Source organism: Labeo rohita, chromosome 1, assembly GCF_022985175.1.
Source record: "Labeo rohita strain BAU-BD-2019 chromosome 1, IGBB_LRoh.1.0, whole genome shotgun sequence".
Classification (NCBI taxonomy): Eukaryota; Metazoa; Chordata; class Actinopteri; order Cypriniformes; family Cyprinidae; genus Labeo; species Labeo rohita.
The window spans coordinates 14,325,558-14,349,391 of NC_066869.1; the positions used below are offsets into that span (position 1 = coordinate 14,325,558).

At 33.5% G+C, this 23,834-nt stretch overlaps 1 protein-coding gene across 6 annotated transcripts in view; it reads right to left on the reverse strand.

The window, feature by feature from the left end:
• LOC127164974 (myoglobin-like) overlaps positions 1-18,704 on the reverse strand; it is a 33,364-nt gene extending 14,660 nt beyond the window's left edge. Inside the window, exons 1-4 of one of the 6 annotated variants that reach the window (XM_051109231.1) lie at positions 18,565-18,699; positions 12,299-12,383; positions 12,016-12,223; positions 4,181-8,929 (exon numbers count right to left, since the gene is read on the reverse strand). In XM_051109231.1, coding sequence (XP_050965188.1) covers positions 8,822-8,929; positions 12,016-12,223; positions 12,299-12,381 — 399 coding nt within the window. In that variant the 5' untranslated portion in view covers positions 12,382-12,383; positions 18,565-18,699 and the 3' untranslated portion in view covers positions 4,181-8,821. Of the gene's footprint in view, positions 1-2,959; positions 3,167-3,899; positions 8,930-12,015; positions 12,224-12,298; positions 12,384-18,564 lie in introns of those variants that run through there. The other 5 variants (XR_007827728.1, XM_051109205.1, XM_051109214.1 and 2 more) reach the window with 5 other exon arrangements.
• Positions 18,705-23,834: the final 5,130 nt, after the last annotated feature.

A 23,834-nucleotide genomic window follows, 5' to 3' on the forward strand; every position in this document is an offset into this window, starting at 1 on the left:
ATTATAAAATAACTAACAAACTAGTACTAATACCTAATTATTTATGTGGTGAAATGTTGTGTAAGAAAAGTGGTATGAGTGCACTGTATCCCTAAAATGTCTAATTTTAAGTGATTTCTTCATGTTGCGTTCAAATATTTTAACTCAGATCAGTGTTTCGTGTCTAATAATTTTGAGACGAAACATCTAAATAATCTATCAAGCAGCTGTGTAATAAGTGAGATAATGTACATTCAGCCAGTTGTTATCACAAAATAAAGATGTATGCTATCGCTTACTTATTATAATCTAATTCAAGTGATGAAGGATTGTGAAAGTCTGACAGTAATCAGTGTTGAGTGCTACGGTACGGTTAACTCTGCCTGGATTAAATGTTTCAAAATGATTAACAGTTGAAAATATTACAAATTTAGAAAAGTAATCAAAAAGTAATTAAAAGTAATAAATTACATTACTTTTATAAAGTAATTGAAAAGTTACACTACTTATTATATTTTAAATCAAGTAACTTGTAATCTGTAACCTACTCTGTAAAAAACAATGTAATTTTACGGAAAATAACTGATTTTTTCAGGTTGTTTTAAAATAAAAAATTTGGTTGTTATTTTAAGTATTATGGCATTAATGACAAATTACAGTAATTCACATTTTTTATACAAAAAAACTTGTATTTTTATACAGTATGTTTTCTGTTTTCTTAAATTACAAACAAATAATGTAAAATTACAAAAAAAATCTGTAATTAATACAATAACAAATCCGTTAGATGATGAAACGGTCAAATGACTGGCAGTAAAGTAAAATCTCCTTTTTTAAATAAGCTGACAAACACTGTTATTTTACAGCTATTTCCTGAATTTAATGATCAAGCACCCTGACTGTAAAACAAAAGGGAAAAAAACGGTCAAATGACTGGCAGCACAGGGTGCCAAACAAAAACCTTCAAATTAAAGTCAAATGTCTTTATATAAATAAGTTAACAACACTGTTAATTTACAGCCATTTCCTAAATTATTACAAACAAACACCTTCACTGTGAAATTAACTCATTAACTAATTAATTAATTACTTAAACTTCACATAACTGACAGCAACAGAACATGAAACACTAACAGATCCCTCTAGATCTCAGCATCTAGTCTGACTTTATTTTTTCATACAAAACTTCTTATTGAGAATTAACAGATATTTATATGTTAATGTTTTTATTGAAAATAAAGTTTGTAATCACCATTGTGGAGATAAACATTTGCTTTAGTTGGGCTCTTGACCCTTAACTTTATAAATTCTGGTTTTCTCTGGTTGCTATAACTATGTGTCTTTAAGGCACGTTTGTTGGAGCAAAAACGGATCGAGTAGAACTGGTCAAGTAAAGCTGGTTGTTCATGATTATCATCTTATTGATCATAGTAATCTAACTCACTGAGCACATTGAGAATGCTCTTGTTGAATATGGTGGCTGTAAGTCTTGTGATTTTGAAAGCGGTTTTATGATATGACAAACTTTTTAGTTTTTATACATTTTTAAGTGTTATAAATGGGGGCTTTTTGACACACAAACATCAAGAATTAACACATGCATCTCAACAATGGTGACAATCAACAAAAAGCTTGTTTTGTGATGATCAGGGCTAATATGAATATTTTGTCAATTGTCACCATTGTTGAGATTCATATCCAGATTTTTGATGTCTGTGACTCTACATATTCTTGTCTAAATGATTTTCTCAAAAACACTTTCAAAGTAGTAGCACAAGATTGTATAATTACAACAAGAAGCTAGTTAACATGCTCAGATATTTGTTTTCTGCTGAGGTCAGTGAATCAAGCCTATATGTGATGACAAGCTCATGCATAGTACATTACCAACTTTGTCTCATCAAGTACTATCTTGCTGGTTTTTCTGTAACAAATGTGCTTTAGAAATGCACAGTTACAGCAACCAGGAAAAAAAAAGAAAAGGTATTTAAGAAAATCAAGAGCACAACTAAACCGAATGTTTATCTACACAACGGTGACTTCAAACTTTATTAATTTCAATTAAACACCAACATCTAAACCTCAGTTAATTCTCAATAAGAAGTTTTGTATGAAAGAAACAAAGTCTGATTTTAGTGGGTTACCATTGTGCTGAAGAGTAGAGCGGGAGCTTTAGTCCAGGAGAGGACAACAAAGTATTGATGTTGTGCTGTGTGTCATTTTATTTAAAGGCTGTGACTGTGTAGTTGTTAATTGTAGTGATTAACTGGAAAAAAAACTTAGTTTCACAGAGAATGTTTCATGATGATAATCCAGACAGTATCTATAAAATAATTTTAAAAAAGTTTAAGAAAATTTAGGATATTTGACCTTAATTTTATTGTTTTTTTTTTTGGAAGCTGCTTCTGCCAGTCATTGACAGTTTTTTTAAAAAACGGTCTTTAACCATTATTTCCATTAATGGTAAATGTTTGGCACCCTGTGCTGCCATGCATTTCACTGTTTTTTTAAGTTTAAATTTTTTAGTGTATTACATTTCCAAAGTAACCTTCCCAACACTGTCTGTACATGTCTATTCGTAAATTCCTGTTTATAGAAAATAGCAACCTGTACATTATGTTCATATCTATCTGCAAATTCCTGATTACAGTTAATATCAACTTGTATATATTGTTAATCTATTTGTAAATCTCTGATTATAGTTACTAGCAACCTGTATATTAAGCTCACAGTATATCCATCTGTAAATATTACCCATAGTTTCTCCCTAAACATATCCACAAAAAAAATTGTGTGGAAGCTGCTAAATCAGAAGGACTTAGTAAGCAGCAAAGGGTGCAATATTTTGACAAACTAAAATAAACAGGTGGTAAAGGTACATAGGAGCAGTATTAATTGAGATATTAGCCTAATATTTCACCAAATGTGCTGCCAAAACTGCTGTTCATTACCTTATGCTACCACATGACAGATATGTTACCTTTTCCCATCAAAGAGATCCAGATTTTGGAAGCAGGATTGAGGATTGAAGCAGTAGAGATGGACACATCTGGAAGACTTGAGATTTCTCATGCAAAACCTCCATAAAACATCTGAGTTTGATCTTTGAGTTGTATTTTTTTTATTGCAAATATAATTCAGAGATGCCGAACGAGGCTTTTGAAGCAGTGAGGCCTTTACAGCAAACTGCGTTGATGCTTTGAAGCTTTTGATACAGTTCTCTACCCCACCATCTGGTGGTCAATAAACATTCTTACACAAAATGTGTCATTTAGATGTTTTGTTCATTGGGGTGTCATTGTAAAGATTATTTGTGAATTTTATAAGCATATATGTCATTAGCAAGGTGTGCAGCGATAGAGTTTCCAAAATGTCTTGTATTTTGCACAATTTGCTATTTTAATTCTTGTCCAATTCTTTTTTATATAGAAATAATGAAAAGCATTCACTTCTAAGGTTATTTTGTCACTTATTTTGTAATAGTTCAGTTAATTCCCCAACCCTTTCTCAAAAAACATTTGGTCATTTTTACTTTTTTTGTAATTAAACAAATCTGCAATTAAAGATTTATTGTTGCTTTTAAGTTTTGTTCTAATTATTAACATTGTTAGATTTTTTGGTAACACTTTCCCTCTTTTGGCAAGACTTCCATCTTTTTTAATAACGTATTTTAAAATAGATTTGAATCAAATATTTTAAATTCTATTTTAATTCTAGTCCTAACTTTTTGATATAAAACTGATGCAGAACATTCACTTATGAGGTGATTTTGTCACTTATGTGGTAATAGTTCAGTTAGTTTTCCAACCATTTCTCAAAAACACTTGTTACATTTTTTAATTTAGTCTTTTTATATAATGTTCAGTAGTGAATGACAAAGGTCAACATTTTTTTAATGTATGAATGACAAAGACACACAGTTTAGTTTTTCAGCAGGTACAAGCGACATTTATTAATCAGAGCTGCTTTACAGAAGCGAAGCAAATGATTCATAATGCAGGTTAATAACAGTAAGACAAATAAAGTCTTAAGAAACAAATATATGGCCTTTCATAATAAAAGAGGTGTCATTGGAATTAAACCAATTTTAATTTCAATTTTCATGTTCTCGCAAATTAATCAGGATTTTATTCATGTGCAATCACTCAAGTGCAATTCAGATGAAGTTTAGTTAGTTTAGTTCCAAGAACTTTCAGAGGTGTTTATGGAGTTTTATCTAATTTAAGTTTGGTTGTGCTGTCAAACAACAGTACAATCCATCAAACAGCCTCGTTTTCATTCCCGTCAAAATCAAACCTGACCCTGCCCTGACTAAGACCTACAAACACAGTTGTATAGGTATTTGGGTTTTACACATGATTTGTTCTTTGTGGATAGTTTTTAATTGTATTAGTTGCACAGTAACTTCTATTCACTAATGGCATTAAAAAGACAAGTGCTTTTCTATGATTCATTGAGTTTGTGATGTTCAGCGTGTACTGTAAAAAAAAAATAAACTTAAAAAAACAGTGAAATGCATGGCAGCACAGGGTGCCAAATACTTACCATTAATGGAAATAAAGGTTAAAGAGCATTTTTTTTAATAAATGGTCAATGACTGGCAGAAGCAGCTATGGAACAAACTGTAAAATTAAGGTCAAATATCCTAAATTTTCTTAAATGTTTTTTTTTTCTTTCTTTTTAAAAATAGTTACTTTATAAGTATTTTCTGGATTATCATGAAACATTCTCTATGAAATTTATTATTTTTTGCAGTTAACTATGGGGTTCCATTTGTGCCAAAAAAAGAGGCGACTGCTTTGTGCTTTGTACTACACGTGTCTTTGTCTACAGTTATTGCCTAATTATTCAGGTAAATCAGTATATATTGACGTGCATGTTGTCTGTTGACGTTGTCTTAATCTGTCGTCCTGTCGTCTTTTTCTCTGTTTTTTTTACTGTTGTCCTAACTGTCATTGTGTTCTGTTGACCTGTTCTGTCGTCCTTACTGTCGTCTTGTTCTGTCGTCCTAACTGATGTCTTGTTCTGTCGTCCTGTTCTGTCATCCTAACTGTCGTCTTGTTCTGTCGTCCTAACTGATGTCTTGTTCTGTTGTCTTGTTCTGTCATCCTAACTGTCGTCTTGCTCTGTCGTCCTGTTCTGTCGTCCTAACTGATGTCTTGTTCTGTCGTCTTGTTCTGTCGTCCTAACTGATGTCTTGTTCTGTCATCTTGTTCTGTCATCCTAACTGTCGTCTTGTTCTGTCGTCCTAACTGATGTCTTGTTCTGTCATCTTGTTCTGTCATCCTAACTGTCGTCTTGTTCTGTCGTCCTAACTGATGTCTTGTTCTGTCATCTTGTTCTGTCATCCTAACTGTCGTCTTGTTCTGTCGTCCTAACTGATGTCTTGTTCTGTTGTCTTGTTCTGTCATCCTAACTGTCGTCTTGCTCTGTCGTCCTGTTCTGTCGTCCTTACTGATGTCTTGTTCTGTCGTCCTAACTGATGTCTTGTTCTGTCGTCTTGTTCTGTCGTCCTAACTGATGTCTTGTTCTGTCATCTTGTTCTGTCATCCTAACTGTCATCTTGTTCTGTCATCTTGTTCTGTCATCCTAACTGTCGTCCTGTTTTGTCGTCCTAACTGTTGTCCTGTTCTGTCGTCCTGTTCTGTCATCCTTACTGTCGTCTTGTTCTGTCGTCCTAACTGATGTCTTGTTCTGTCGTCTTGTTCTGTCATCCTAACTGATGTCTTGTTCTGTTGTCTTGTTCTGTCATCCTGTCGTCTTGCTCTGTCGTCCTGTTCTGTCGTCCTAACTGATGTCTTGTTCTGTCGTCTTGTTCTGTCGTCCTAACTGATGTCTTGTTCTGTCATCTTGTTCTGTCATCCTAACTGTCGTCTTGTTCTGTCGTCCTAACTGATGTCTTGTTCTGTCATCTTGTTCTGTCATCCTAACTGTCGTCTTGTTCTGTCGTCCTAACTGATGTCTTGTTCTGTTGTCTTGTTCTGTCATCCTAACTGTCGTCTTGCTCTGTCGTCCTGTTCTGTCGTCCTAACTGATGTCTTGTTCTGTCGTCCTAACTGATGTCTTGTTCTGTCGTCTTGTTCTGTCGTCCTAACTGATGTCTTGTTCTGTCATCTTGTTCTGTCATCCTAACTGTTGTCCTGTTCTGTCGTCCTGTTCTGTCGTCCTAACTGTCGTCCTGTTCTGTCGTCCTAACTGATGTCTTGTTCTGTCGTCCTGTTCTGTCATCCTAACTGTCGTCTTGTTCTGTCGTCCTAACTGATGTCTTGTTCTGTCATCTTGTTCTGTCATCCTAACTGTCATCCTGTTTTGTCGTCCTAACTGTTGTCCTGTTCTGTCGTCCTGTTCTGTCGTTCTAACTGTCGTCCTGTTCTGTCGTCCTAACTGATGTCTTGTTCTGTCGTCCTGTTCTGTCATCCTAACTGTCGTCTTGTTCTGTCGTCCTAACTGATGTCTTGTTCTGTCATCTTGTTCTGTCATCCTAACTGTCGTCCTGTTTTGTCGTCCTAACTGTTGTCCTGTTCTGTCGTCCTGTTCTGTCGTCCTAACTGTCGTCTTGTTCTGTTGTCCTTACTGTCGTCTTGTTCTGTCGTCCTGTTCTGTCATGCTTACTGTCGTCCTGTTCTGTCATCCTTACTGTCGTCCTTACTGTCGTCTTGTTCTGTCGTCTTATTCTGTCATGCTTACTGCCGTCCTGTTCTGTCATCCTAACTGTCGTCCTGTTCACCGCGGAACACCAGCCACCATCTGGATTTGCTGCACATCTATTAGTGGAATTAAGGTACGGAGACAAGAAGCGGCCAAAAAGCTGACGAACATCTATATTTCAGCGGTTAAAAGTTAAATGTGCTAGAAAACAGGGGAAAAGTATTTACAAAACATATATATGTTTTTTTCATTATAGAAGATACAATTATATTACTTTCGAATACATTATACTGTAAAGTTTTCTGAAAAAATAAAGTTTGTAAAAATTCTAACACTGAATGTTTGCTCCTTTTTTTCTACAAGCATTATTAAAATTTCTTATTAATAGTTACCATGAACATTTCAATAAATTCTTTTTCTGAGCAACCATGTCTCTAGCTGTGTTCACGATGAAATGTGCAGCAAATAGATGTGCAGCAGATGGCGGCTGGTGTCCCGCGGTGAACAGGACGACAGTTAGGACAACAGTAAAATACAGAGAAAAAGACGACAGGACGACAGATTGAGATGACGTCAACATATACTGATTTACCTGATTAATTAGGCAATATCTGTAGACAAAGACAAATGTGTAGTACAAAGCACTCGCCTCATTTTTGGCACAAACGAAACCCCATAGTTAACCACTAGCTACCAACAGCACACGTGCAAAAACTAATTATTTTAACGATCACTGCACCAACAACTCTACAATTACAGTTAAATAAAAAGACATGCAGCATAACATTAGCATTTAATTTTCTTTCTTTTTTTTTTTTTTTCTCCTGGACTAACGCACACGCTCTACTCTTCAGCACAATGGTAACCCACAAAACAGACAACACAAATCCTTTAAATCCCAAAAGAACATAAAAAAACTCACAGATCTGTCTAGATCTCAGCATCTTCACTTAATACAAACCGGTCTAACTTTGTTTCTTTCATACAAAACATCTTATTGAGAATTAACTGAGGTTTAGATGTTGATATTTAATTGAAATTAATAAAGTTTGAAGTCACCATTGTGGAGATAAGCATTTGCTTTAGTTGGGCTCTTGACCCTTGAGGTTTAAAAATTTCCCCAGTTGTTGTAACTGTCTGTTTTAGACAAGAGTATGCATATGAAACTCAACAATGATGATAAACAACTAAATATTCATATTGGTTCTGATTATCACAAAACAAGCATTTTGTTGATTGTCACCATTGTTGAGATTCATGTGCTCCATTCAAGATGCATAAAACATATGTTTAAATAAAAACAATAGTAATAATCTTTGACTATCACAACACTGCTGTAAAAATACAACACTAAAAGCTAACATATCCAGCACTAATACTCATTATATTTTCAGTGAGTCAAGCTACTGTATGATGATTAAATAATCATCAATTAATAATCAGATTCAGAATTCTCAATAAGACGTTTTGTATAAAAGAAATAAAGTCAGACTGGATGCTGAGATCTAGAGAGATCTGTTAGATCTGTGTTTCATGTTCTGTTGCTGTCAGTCACGTGATGTTTAATTAATTAGTTAATGAGTTAATTTTACAGTGAAGGTAATTTAGGAAATGCCTGTAAATTATGTCTCGTTATCTTATATATATAAAGAGATTTGACTTTAATTTTAAGGTTTTTGTTTGGCACCCTGTGCTGCCAGTCATTTGACCGCTGACCGTTTTTTTTTTTCCCTTTTGTTTTACAGTCAGGGTGCTTGATCATTAATTTCAGGAAATACCTGTAAAATAACAGTGTTTGTCATCTTATTTAAATAAGGAGATTTTACTTTAGTGCCAGTCATTTGACCGTTTTATCATCTAACAGATTTATTATTGTATTAATTACATGGGTTTTTTTTTTTGTAATTTTACATACATTTGTTTGTAATTTAAGAAAACAAAAAACATACTGTATAAACATACAGCAGTTCTTCTGTATAAAATATGTGAATTACTGTAATTTGTCATTAATGTCATAATACTTAAAATAACAACCAAGTAGTTAATTTAAAGATAAATTTACTGAGTTTTGACTGCAATTTAAAATAAAAGAAAACAACCTGAAAAAAAAAATAATAATAATAAAATCACAGTTATTTATCATACTTTTTTTTTTACAGTGTGACGTTTAGCCGGTGAATTCAAGCTTCTTGTATTATTTGTTGATGTCGGCGATGATATCCTCCATGACTCTCTCGAACGCTCTGAGCACAGGCTCCTGAATTTGTTTCTCCATCACCTTCAACATCATGTCAACGATCAGCTGTAGACAGACACAGACAACACAGACAGTTTACTTGGAAACTCAGACTGTTTCTAAGAATATGTGAAGTCTGACAGCATGCAAATGGAAGGAAGAGGGCGATTTCAACAATCTGCTTCAAAGCCTAATGAGTTTTCTCCACTGGCAACAGTTTAGGGCAGCATGGATTTTATCCAAAACTGATGTGTGCTGTGTATTTTTAGTGTGTGTTGCTAGCCTGTTAAAATGTTAATGGCTAATGTCAAAGATGAAAACTCATATTTTATATCTTATATTTTATACACACACACACACACACACTTTTTTGAACGATTTCATGAAATATATAATTTTTGTCATGTATTTTATTTTATTATTTGTCCTATTTCCCTGATATATGCTAAAACATTTAATAAAATATAAAAATAAAGGAATTTAAAAAAGATTATATATAATATATATGTATATCTGTTTTAGTTTGAAGTTACATTTTCTTTTTTTACTCTTTTACTCCATTTTTATATTATATATTTTTTATCATACATATTTACATTTAATAAAAATATTAGTTTATTACTTAAATATATAATATACAGCATTCGAAATCAGTCACTTATGAGGTGAGTAATAGTAAAAGTATTTTGTCTTTTTTGCAACAAAAAATATGGTTATATATATATATATTTATATATATAGTTGCGAATTAGCTCAAAGGGGAAATGTATATATAAATAATTACAATTAATTATGATTATTTATATCAGCTACCAGTAGTAACTGTAGCAGGAATAAATTTCTATCAACTAATATGATCGTCCAGCGAACATTCAGTATAATTTCATATCAACAAGAAATTATATTTTCTTGGCCACAGCAAATAAATTTCTCAAAGTACTATTGCATTAGAGCATGTAACTTGAATCGGATTTGTAAAGGGACATTAATTTTGCAAGGCAGAATCCGAAGAGTGATGAACTCCAAAGATGTTCTGACTCGATGGTGACTGGGAGTTTCTTCCCAAAAAGTGAAGAAGAACCAAGAGCTGAGAGAGAGAGAGACCCTGCTGAAGTCCTGTGGTCTTTGGGGAATGAAAAGACAAGGCTGCAAGGCCTGGCGCAAGCTTATAAGGAAGTCCCAAAGAGTTCTAGCTCATCTTCTTAGGTTCTAAAAGAACCACTGACTGACTGAGACAAGTCACTCATGTGGGACGAGTGAAGAAACTAAAAAGAAAACACACAGAAGAAGCGAGGAATGTCTGTTTGGGGACATTTCCATGAGGATGAATTCCAGGGTTGAGTGAAAATGTCTGGCTCTTTGTGGTCGAGAGCCAGAGCTCTATATGTTGGGGCCCATTGGCCCCACCGGGCACGCCCTGTGCCGGCTCAGGCTCCCCGTGGGTTCCTCCACACGGGCAGCAATCTGAAGATTTTGCAGAAGAGAGTGAAAAAAGTGGGGGAAGAAGAGAAGGATGCATTTAAGGTTTTTGGAAGCTACACCTCCAGGAGGTCTGAGAACCAGTGGTAACTTTCACCTTTGGAGGGAAAGTTTACGACTCTTTGTCTGTGAGCATGGTATTTTGCAAATCTGGTCTTTTTTTTACTAGTCTTGAATTTTCTATCACATTACACTACATTTATTGTATTTGTATATAGTATAATCTATTTATAAACTGTAAATATTTGTATTTTTTATGTATAAATAATCAGAGGTGTATAGTCCAGGGGTCAGAAAGTAAAAGTCCTGCCATATATTTGTTCCACCCATGAACTGATGAAATGATTTCACCAGAGGTGGAACCAAGTCCTTCAGTTCAAGTCACAAGCAAGTCTCAAGTCAAATACCAAGTCCTCAAAGAGTTAAAGGTAATGAGATAATTAAGTGACTAATTAAATGATGATTGTGCATTAGTGATGAACACCTGCTGTTATTGAGAATTGCAGAGGATCAGATGTTGACGTTTTATTGGTTAAAATGATGCTACCATTATGGAGATCAGTGTTTGCTTTAGTTGGGCCCCTGACCCTTTTTATAATTTGAAGTAATTTGCTTCTAAGCAATTGCACTACTGTTTCACAGCAAGTGTTTGCACATTGCTGAATCAGAAGCTTTTGGTAGTAGATTAGTTATCGTGTTTTGCTTTTAAATCAAATGAGTGATCATCATGTAAGGTTGTTACAGTTTGAATAATTAGTCCTGGGAAGCTCAGCATTGAAGTAGTTAAAAATGAATACAAATTCTGCTGTATGTAAGGCACAAAGTATTTTACCTGCTGTTATATTTAGACACATGCAGACATCAAGAACCAGCATATGAATCACAATAATGGTGACTATCAACAAAATCTGTAATGCATGCTAGGTAACACCATAGTAAAAATGGCCATCATGCACTGCAGTACGAAGAATTATTGTCACCACTGTTGAGGATCATATGATAAGTGTTCATGTCTAAGAGCTTGAGCTGCTGCAAGTTTTCTCCCCAATATTTCAGCCTTATAGTGGCATTTGTTAAAAATCATTCTTCTTCAGTCCTCTAAAAGTTCAATGTTGGTCTATAAACCAAAAAGTAACTATTACATGCAAAAACATGCTACCTAAAAATGCTACCATAAAACAATATTGCAATTGTTTAAAAGTGAATTACTTTAAATCATAAAAAAGGGTCAGGAGCCCAACTAAAGCAAACACTGATCTCCATGATGGTAGCATCATCTTAACCAATAAAACATCAACATCTGATCCTCTGTAATTCTCAATAACAGCAGGTGTTCATCACTAATGCACAATCATCATTTAATTAGTCACTTAATTATCTCATTACCTTTAACTCTTTGAGGACTTGGTATTTGACTTGAGACTTGCTTGTGACTTGAACTGAAGGACTTGGTTCCACCTCTGGTGAAATCATTTCATCAGTTCATGGGTGGAACAAATATATGGCAGGACTATTACTTTCTGACCCCTGGACTTATACACCTCTGTAAATAATGTACAATGTTCAAAATCAGTCACTTGAGGCACTAGTTTAGTTAGGATGCTATGTCGCTTCACTAGGTTTTGAAACGGAAGCCAAAACTGACAGATTGTGAATGAAAGTCTCCCACATACCCTGAGGTTGTTGCCAGCGTTCTTGGGCGTTTCTCCCAGCAGTTTGATGAGGGCTTCTCGACCTTTTTTGCTCTCGACCAACTTTCCCAGCTCTTTTAGTACTTTCTTGCTGTAGGCCGTCACCCGCACACATTGCGGCACCACCTCATGAGGGATGTCAGCGGATTCCGGGAACTGATTACGAGTGTCTGGATTATTCTGAAACAAACTAAAGAGAGAGAAAACATCAAGCAGACCTCAGGAGATCAAATTTGCATTAATCACAATGAAGTCGGGAACTGACCAGGTCAGAACTACTCCTCCATCACACGCATTCTCGATTTCTCTCCAGCATTTCACAACCAAGTCACGATCAGCCGTCATCATCACTAAAGCACAATCATCATTTAATTAGTCACTTAATTATCTCATTAACTTTAACTCTTTAAGGACTTGGGATTTGACTCAAGACTTGCTTCCGACTTGAAAGGAATAACTTGGTCCCATCTCTGACCTCCTGGCTGAAAAACTTTGCTAATTAGCAAATGCAGGTGATTGGAACAAAATACTGGGAAGGACTTTTACTTTCTAAATGTGGACTTTCCACCTCTGTCACAAATAACGAGCCAAAATACTTGTGTGAGCATTTCAGGTGTTTGGAACTGCATCTGCAACATTAAACAAGGCATTCATTGAACAAATGCAGCTCATATGATTAACTTATGTCAGCCTACACTGTAAAAAATTTAATGTAAAATTTACAGTAACTTACTGGCAATTTTGGTTGCCAGTAAGACTGTAAATTTACAAGACTACTGTAAATCAATAATTACATCTGTGCTGTAAAAATTACAGCAACAATTTTAATTTAAATTTACAGCATAATTCTGTATTTCCTGATTACAGCAAATAACTGTATTTTTTACATTGCTGTGTTTTTTTTTTTTTTTTTTTACAGTAAACTACTTTATTTTTGTGTATTCTATATATGCAGTATATATTTTCCAGATTGCTGAATATTATTGACTGGCAATTTAAACAATTCATTAACTGCATAAGCTTTAAACAATATTTAACTGCATAAAGTGTTGTATAGTGTGAAACTTAGTGCACCTAATATTTAAAAAAAAATAATAATTTGACACATCTTAATTTTGAAAAACATATCAAATTTTATTTAACATATGACTCTCAAATTTGCATCAAAGAAATGTCATAGAGCAGTGCGTTTAGTATTATTTTGAATTCTAAAATAAATAGTTACTTGAAACGTATATTACCCTTAACTTTAAGTTTAAGTTTTACCAACATTGAGCCAAAGTTTTACTAACATCAAGTTAACCAACATGGTCATAATTAAATTGTTCCAAATACCACAATGACAGTGATGAATTTTCACAACATGGCAAAACAACAAGGTCCCAAGTGAGTCCAACAAAACCTATGATCAAAAAAGGAGAACAGTTTGGCTCCAGACACTGTCCCATCCCAGGATGCAAAGAGTGGCTAAAAAAATTGAAAAAGAACAAAGAGGAAAGTACATTAGATATTTTTACAAAACAATGATACGGTCAGATACAGGCAGAGTGATGACAGATACAGTCAAAGACAGAGAGAGTGATGATTGTTACAATTAGATACAGATAAACTGCCATTCAAATGTTTGGGAGATCAGTATGATTTTTGATGTTCTTTAAAAAATATACACATATATATATATATATATATATATATATATATATATGCTCATCAAGCCTGCATTTATCTAAACCAAATACAAGAAAAAAATGTAATATTTTCAAATATTATTACAATTTAAAATAAGTTTTCCTTTTTACTATACTTTAAAAAATAATTTATTTCTGTGACGCAAAACTGAATTTTCAGCATCATTACACCAGTTACATGATCTGTCAGAGATCATTCTCATTTATTTTCAATTGTCAGTGTTGTCAATGTCATTGTCAATGCTGTCAGTGTATGTTTTGGGGTCTGTGATACTTTTCAGGATTCTTTGATCCTGTTTAAAAGAACATCAGTTATTTAAAACAGAAATCTTATCTAACAATGTAAGTCTTTACTATCACTTTCAATGTAACACATACTTGTTGGATAAAATATATATATATATATATATATATATATATATATTTTTTTTAATCCATGAAAGAATCCTGAAAAAGTATCACAGGTTCTGAAAAAAAAAAATTAAGCAGTACAACTGTGTTAAGCAGTTTCTAAAATTGATGATAAATCAGCATATTACAATGATTTCTGAAGGATCATGTTACACTGGAGAAATGAGAAAACTAGAGTAATTAAAATTCTGAAAATTCAGAAATAAATTACATTTTAAAGTATATTAAAATAGAAATAATTATTTTAAATTGTAATAATATTCCACAACATTAAGTTTTTCTGTATTTTTGATCAATTAAATGCAGCCTTGATGAGCAGAAGAAACTTATTTCATAAGAAACATAAAAAAATCTTACTAATCCCAAACTTTTGAATGGCAGTGTAGATAATAAAATAATAGAATAAAAGGAAAAAGGGGATGTTGGTGTGTATGAACTTCTTACCTTTCAGAAATTCTGCTGAAAATCCTTCACTTTGCAAAAAAGAGTGGCAACTTGGGTTCACTTCAGCTGGTTTCTTCTGTGCCATTTGCCCAGTGGTTTTAGATGGAACTTTTCCTTTCGACGTCTTTGTTCCTTGTAAATAGCTACAAAACAGTCAGGAAACAGACAATATGTAATTCACATTAGTTTAAGCTTTTGAGATATCTGAATCATTCTCCCTTAAAAAATCATCCCATTCTGGAGTTGAGAAACATCTTCTAACATATCTACATGTAAAATGCAGTATTCAAATTCTTAAAATGCAACCATTACCTTTGAATGAACTCTAAATCACCGTCTGTCTCCTCCTGGTAAGGTTACTCCAGAGTGAATATATGCTGCGAAAAGGCCAGACAAAAAGATGGACTTAATTGACTCATTCTTTAAACCAAGGTTACCAAAAAGCATTACAATCAAACAATAAGAGAATTAGCAAGTTATTAAAAGTACTCGCACGTCTCGCTGCTTACGTTAACCGCTTTAACAGCACCGTTCAGAGTTTACGTGATATACACTGATCCTCCGTGAGCGGGATGACCGCGAGTTGTGAGCCTATAGTAACGTCACGCGTTTCGGCGCCCGTGTTAACAGATGACTGCCTGTGCAAATTTGATTTACATTATAAAATACTAACGAGAAAGTGTGCTGAACAACACGACGTTCCCGTGAATCACAACTGTTGTCAGTGAAGCATGTAATTCTTAACGTAGGAACCCAGAGACTTTCCTATAGCCTATAGGAACCTGTGAAATCCTCCCGCGACGGCGCTGCTTAAACCCGGTAGAAATCTCCCTCATGCCCCGCGGACGGAGGATTCGTTAATCTCCGGTTACCGCGAATGTAGACACCTTAATATACTACTGCAGTTACCAAACATGAAAAATAAAAACTGAAATGCGTCACTTACCACAGTTATGAATCGTTCTTCTTGCTGCTCCCGAATGTCGACCGTTGAAGAAAAGCCCGCCTCTGTCGATTTGAAATTTACAGCATTATGCTGTACTTTTAAGGCAAACCACCACGTGACCCCAGAGTTCTTTGCGGTTTACAGCAATATGCTTTATTATAAGAAATACAGCCCACTGCTGTAAAAATATTGCTGTAATTTTTACAGCAATCCGTTACAGTGTACACTGTAAAAAATTTAAACGTAAAAAAACAGTGAAATGCATGGCAGTACAGGGTGCCAAACATTTACCATTAATGGAAATAATGGTTAAAGACCATTTTTTAAAAAACTGTCAATGACTGGCAGAAGCAGCTTCCAAAGAAAAACAGTAAAATCAAGGTCAAATACCCTAAATTTTCTTAAACTTTTTTTTCTTTTTTAAAATTATTTTTAAATTGTATGATTATCTCTAGATATTGTCTACAATTATCATCAAAATGAAACATTCTCTGTCCTCTCCTGAAACTAAGTTTTTTGGTAACCCAGTTAACCACACAGTTAACTGGTGTTTAATTGAAATTAATAAAGTTTGAAGTCACCGTTGTGTAGATAAACATTCGGTTTAGTTGTGCTCTTGATTTTCTTAAATACCTTTTTTTTTTTTCCCTGGTTGCTGTAACTGTGCATTTCTAAAGCACATTTGTTACAGAACAGCCAGCAAGATAGTACTTGAGACAAAGTTGGTAATGTACTATGCATGAGCTTGTCATCACATATAGGCTTGATTCACTGACCTCAGCAGAAAGCAAATATCTGAGCATGTTAACTAGCTTCTTGTTGTAATTATACAATCTTGTGCTACTACTTTGAAAGTGTTTTTGAGAAAATCATTTAGACAAGAATATGTAGAGTCACAGACATCAAAAATCTGGATATGAATCTCAACAATGGTGACAATTGACAAAATATTCATATTAGCCCTGATCATCACAAAACAAGCTTTTTGTTGATTGTCACCATTGTTGAGATGCATGTGTTAATTCTTGATGTTTGTGTGTCAAAAAGCCCCCAATTATAACTCTTAAAAATGTATAAAAACTAAGAAGTTTCTCATATCATAAAACCGCTTTCAAAATCACAAGACTTACAGCCACCATATTCAACAAGAGCATTCTCAATGTGCTCAGTGAGTTACATTACTATGATCAATAAGATGATAATCATGAACAACCAGCTTTACTTGACCAGTTCTACTCGATCCATTTTTGCTCCAACAAACGTGCCTTAGAGACACATAGTTATAGCAACCAGAGAAAACCAAAATTTATAAAGTTAAGGGTCAAGAGCCCAACTAAAGCAAATGTTTATCTCCACAATGGTGATTACAAACTTTATTTTCAATAAAAACATTAACATATAAATATCTGTTAATTCTCAATAAGAAGTTTTGTATGAAAAAATAAAGTCAGACTAGATGCTGAGATCTAGAGGGATCTGTTAGTGTTTCATGTTCTGTTGCTGTCAGTTATGTGAAGTTTAAGTAATTAATTAATTAGTTAATGAGTTAATTTCACAGTGAAGGTGTTTGTTTGTAATAATTTAGGAAATGGCTGTAAGTTAACAGTGTTGTTAACTTATTTATATAAAGACATTTGACTTTAATTTGAAGGTTTTTGTTTGGCACCCTGTGCTGCCAGTCATTTGACCGTTTTTTAGTCTTTTGTTTTACAGTCAGGGTGCTTGATCATTAAATTCAGGAAATAGCTGTAAAATAACAGTGTTTGTCAGCTTATTTAAAAAAGGAGATTTTACTTTACTGCCAGTCATTTAACCGTTTCATCATCTAACGGATTTGTTATTGTATTAATTACAGATTTTTTTTGTAATTTTACATTATTTGTTTGTAATTTAAGAAAACAGAAAACATACTGTATAAAAATACAGCAGTTTTTTTGGTTAAAAAAATGTGAATTACTGTAATTTGTCATTAATGCCATAATACTTAAAATAACAGCCAAATTTTTAATTTAGAGATAGTTTTACAGAGTTTTGACTGTAATTCAAAATAAAAGAAAACCTGAAAAAATCACAGTTATTTTCCGTAAAATTACATTTTTTTTTACAGTGTATTTAAATGCATTATTTATTGTGCTCGGAAAAAATAGCACTAGGATTTGACCTCTACAGAACTCATGTGTGTTATACATTAACCAGATGAGTACAGTTGCTTCCATAACGTCTCTTAAAATAGATTACTTTCAGTCAACAGTAACGTTTGTTTGCATTTTGCTTGGCTGATTGATTGCATTAAATAAAATAATACAGCATCTATTGTAGTTACTAATATACTACAGACATGAGGGCCTGCAGTGATATTCACTAAAGTGCAGTTTGTTGCATGAGACGACTCGAGTATTTTCAGTCACAAGGTCCAGTGATCTGGAACACTTGAATGACCTTGAGGAATTCCAGTTTCACTTAACATTCTGTAGGTGTCATCAAGCACAACACAGCCCACTGTTCATTTACAAGCTAATAAATGAGCCTTTCAGCTCAAGTTTATTTTACCTTTTAAAAAAAAATCTTTAAAATGAAGCATCTAAACACAAAATAAATTCAATTTGAACTTTTTTCATGCATCGTGGTACCCAATGAACATGTATCCACAAGTGACGCAGTAGAGTTGAACATTTATTTTTGTTTTCTTTGAGCAAAAAATATTTTTATAGCTTTGTAAAATTACAGCTGAACCACAGACGTCACATGGATTACTTTGTTAATCTTTTTGGTACATTTCTGGGACTTAAATGTGATAGGACCCTTGCTGTATACGGTCATTCATCAAAAATATCTTAAATTGTGTTCCGAAGATGAAAGAAGGTCTTACAGGGTTGCAACAACACGAGGGTGAGGAATTAATGACAGAACTTTCATTTTTGGGTGAACTATCCCTTTAAAGGGTAAAATATAAAAAATAATTCAACAGACTTTTTTAAAATTTTGATATACTAATATTAAAACTTCAATGCATTTTACATATTTAGAGAGCTCTTGTCCTACCTTGCTTCACTGTAAACTGCAGGATTCACGTATTAAAATGAGAGCTGATCAGGCTGGACGGTGGGGAACAACTTTGTCTCAAAGATGTTGACTCTTTCTGTTTCTCTGTATTTGTCTCTGTGAGGGAATGATGCTCCTCCTCCAGTCACACAACACTAATGTAGATTCTACATAAACACACACCATATAGACTTCTTGATGAACACACGAACACCTCGTTTTTAGGACACACAGATTAATTCAAACATCAGTGATTATAATATGTAAGGAATAATAAACATCTTTATTTTATGATCAAGCTAATAGTGCCAACTTAAGTTGGCCGGATTAGCCTGAGTTATTAGCTTTTACCAGTTGTTATCAGGGAATGACACACTCAAAAAAATATTTCAGCCTAAACTTAAACTTTATGTAATTCAATTACATTGAAATTTCCATGCATTTAGATTACATAGTTTTAATTTAACCAAATCATTTAAACTTAATGTGATTCAAATGCATCAGTCTTACGTAAATGAATCAGGTAAAGTTGATGTAATATTTCCCAGTGTTAAACAAACCCTGCTCAGTGTTCATGTGTTTCCACACTACAGAGTATTCAAGTAGCATTGACACAGTGTTGGAGTTAAGGAGATCATTATGTCATGATTGACCAATAATGATCAACACCTGCTGTTTACAAGCAGAATCACCGAAGGAAAGAGAAACACAAGAATCAGCCACAGCCAAACATAAAATGAACTTAAATAAATTAACACATTAAATCTCTTATTAAACAACTCCACAAACAACATTACAGTTTGACTTGATTTCTGTCGTATATCCACAAATATTATTTCAGAACATCTAAACAGAGGTTTAAATGGTTTTATTTGTTTGTTTGTTTCAACTGACCTCACCATCATGGCGATCAGGGTTTACTTTAGCTGGACTCTTGACTTTTCAATTTTTTTTTTTTGGCTGCTGTAATTGTGTGTATGAAGCACATCTATTACAGCTAAATAAAAAAAGCCCCCCCCCAAAAAAAGAAGTCTGATTAGGTGTTTTTGGGTTTTTTTTGTTGTTTATTAAAATTTATCATCCAGTGTCATGATTCACTGATCTCATGCAGTAGTTAGTCTATTATTTTCATAATGTTTATAACATATGAACTATTATGGATGTTTATCTTATACACTAAACCTTGAAATCTCCAGTGGTCTTTTGACACACACAGACATCAAGAATCAGCATTTGAATCTCAACAATGGTGACATTCAACAGCTGCATGCTGGGTAGCAGCAGAGTACTACACTCAGCCATGACTCCCAGCATGCAGCTGTTGAATGTCACCATTGTTGAGATTCAAATGCTGGATTCTTGATGTCTGTGTGTGTCTAAGAAACACTGGAGGTCTTAAAGTAGTAATAATAATAGTTTGTACAACTACTGTAAACATCATGAAACTAACAACTAACCCACTGAATGATATCAGCAAATCAGGGTACTGGATGGTGATTATAGAACTGTGTAATAATTTAATTTAAAGCATAACCACCACAAATTCAGACTTGACACCTCTTATTTACTTTGAGATCTTTCTGAGGTTAAATACAGATTTGAAATCACAACACGAAATAGTTTAATAGCTATGATACTGGTTTTGAAATCAAATGTTTGCATAGTTATGACAGAAAACACTCGCATCCAACAATGCCTTGGAAAAAAACAATTGATCTTAAAAAATAAAGTATATGCATAAACCCAAATAGGAAATAAAACAGTTATCGAATAAGCATGTGTCCTATTCTGTGTCCTAAACTCCTGAAACATTGGCGTCTCATTTTAGAGCAGTCAATGCAATTTAAAAGAAGTCAATTAAATCTGTATGAAGGTGTGAAAAAAATTCAGATGTAACCCCCTTTGTGATCATTAACATTTTCAAAAGTAACTGTAATTTAATTACACATTTTTAAATTTCACATTTGTTTTGTAACAATGGTGTAATTCTGTTACATGTAACTAGTTACTCCCCAACACTGTTAAACACACACAAAGAGAACACATTTTCTAATAATTTTCTAATTTTCTAAAATACAACTAAAACTGAAAATGTGACAACTGCCGATGAACCCTTCACTTCTTTGTTTCATTATGCTGCTTCCTCTTTTACTTTACATTTTAGTGCTGCATTTGCAGAAGTTGTATGCAGTTCCTACTCACGGATCCTTATAATCCTTAAAAGTTTGTGAATCTGAAAAAAAAAACAAAAAAACATTTCAAGGCCCTGGAACATTTTTGAAAATAAACATACATAGATACAGGTCCATGAAAGTGCTTGAATGTATTTTGTGAAGAAGTTGTTTTCTGAAAAAATAAAAAAATGCATCTCATTCCTTCCGGTTGCGCTAATGTGTTATTTCACCAACACTTTGTGGCCTGTACATACAGATTGCTTGATTTATGTTAGTTATGCGCAAAGTATGCACATAAGGTACACTGTAAAAAACTGCACTGTAAAATAACATAATTTACTGGAAGCTGTGGTTGCCAGCATTATACTGTTATTTTATAGCTCTCTACCGTTAATTTACAGCTCTTCATTTTTACAGTATGTTACTGTTATTATACCATGTGGTAACTCATTTTATTTTGGAAACCGATTGCTTCAAACCATTTGAGTTTTAAAAAAAAACTATTGTTTATATGGTGTTAGTACAATGAATTTATTTAACTTGAGTCCACTAAAAAAAATATTTCTTAATATAAACCCACAAACACTTAAAGTGTAATAACGAAGCAATCAACTTTTATTCAAACCTTGGAGTAACTCATTCATTCTCTTTTTTTTCTCACTACAAGCATGTCGTAAACATACACAAATACAACAACAAAAACTAACCTTAAAATGTCAAGGTTCAACAGCCCAACTAAAGTAAACACTGATCTCCACCGTGGTAGTAAAAAAAAAAAAAAAAATCTAAACCTCTGCAACTCTCTTCTGTAGACGTCTGACAGAAATAAAGACAGTGTGGTAATAATTGAAGCTGGTAATGCTGTTTTAGGTCTTGAGAGATTTAATGTCTTCTTTTATTTCAGTTGATGTCATCTAAGGCTGTGGCTGAAGTCAGTTGTTCTTGTGTTATTCTAACAGCTGGTGTTCATCACTAATGCTCAATCAGAACGTGATCAATCATATAATTATCTCATTAACTTCAGCACTAATTCAGTATTACTCAAACACTCTGTAGTGTTGACACATTATAAGTGTTCATTTAAAACTGAGGATTTTGCTGTGGGTTTTAAAGGGTTAAAGATGTACGATGGAAAAAAAACCAGCATGAAATGTAATTTAACAGTAATAAACTGTAATTAATTTACGGCAACACACTGTAGAAAAACAGTAACATGCTGGCAACCGAGCTGCCAGTAGATTACTGTTAATTCAAGAAAAAACAGTAATATACTGTAAAACATAACAGACAGATTTACCAAGCAAATCAATTTATTTTCACTAAAATATTAGTGAATGTTCATAGAAAAACAATTATGCAAAGTCATTAACTGGTAGGGAGAGTAAATATTTGATTGTGCCTAACTGATGTGTTTTTGTACAAAAGAGATCTGTTAGTTTAATTTAGTTTTGTGGGTCACCATTGTGCTGGAGAGTAGAGCTTGTGCTTCAGGCAATGATGAGCCACAAACACTGATGTTTTGCTGCTTTGTTTAAAGACAGTAATTGTGGAATTGCTGATATAGTGACAATCTCTTTACTAAGCACTTTATTACACAAATTTGTGCTATTGTTAGTTAATGACAATCTATAAAGATTTGAGTAAAAGTCGATTGTTTCTTTATTACACTTTAAGTGTTTGTGGGTTTATATTAAGAAATATTTCTTCTTAGTGGACTCAAATTAAATAAGTTCTCTGTACTAACAACATATAAACAATACACTGTTAAAAATTGCTGTAAAAAAACGGCCAAATTTTGACAGTAACATGCTGTTTTCCATTAAAACTGTGCATTCTGGGTATTATTTGTCATTTTCGAAAAAGTGGCCTGCTGCTATGTATCGTGAATTAACAGCGTTCAAAATCGACACTCAGAGACTGTGTTTAAAATCAAACTCTACACCCTCATTCACTATTCCCTACATGAGTTTACTAATATAGTCCACCTTACAGAGATAATGAAAACTAATGAGTGACTTCAGATACTAATGAACAGCTGCTGTTAATGAGCAGAATCACTGATTGAAAGAGAAACAAGACAAACACAAGAACTATAGAACTGACTTCAGCCACAGCCTTAGATGAAATCAACTGAAAATTTAAACAACTCAACACACAGCTTTACCAACTTCATGCATTTCTAACCAGACTGATTTTATTTCTGTCAGATGTCTATAGAAGATCTTATTGAGAATGAACAGATGTTTAGATGATGATGTTTTATTGTTTTGTTTGACGATACCATTGTGGAGATCAGTGTTTGCTTTAATTGGGCTCCTGACTCTTGACATTCAAACATACAATATTTGTTGTAACTGGGTTTTTATGATGCATTAGTTACAGCAATGCTGGTCAGTTGATGTCAGCTATGTCAAGTTGGGCATGAATGTCATCTACTGAGCAGGTTCTGAGTCTTGTGAGACTCATTAAGAGTTTATTTTTGGGTGTGTGTTTATTTGTTGTTGCTTTTTTTTTTTTTTTTTTTCCACAAAGTGTGTTGCAGCATGAGATCTTTCAATAATGTGGGAACCAGAAAAGAAGGATTTAATAGTTAAAATTTAGAACTACCGTAGCATTTATACTCAAATAGAGACATGAAGAATCAGCATATGAATCTCAACAATGGTGACAATCGAAAGCTTCATGCAATGCATGCTGGGTATCAGCACACTACAAAACCTCACCCATGACTTGTTCTCACCATTGTTGAGATTCATACCATGATTCTTGATGTATCTAAAATTTACAGAACTTTTTTTTTTTTTTTTTAAATTAGTGGTGTTTTTATATCTGCATACCCAGTTTTTTTTTTTTTTTTTTTTCACATCAATATTCAATAAAAGAAAACACACTGGATAAAACCTGTGTTATTAACAAACCATAAACAACTCCAGATTTCGTTGCAGTCTTTAATATATATATATATATATATATATATACACATTTCTTTGTTATAACAAGCATGTTGTAAACATACATAATTACAACAACTAAACTAAAAAATTAACCTTAAAATGTCGAGGTTCAACAGCCCAACTAAAGTAAACACTGATCTCC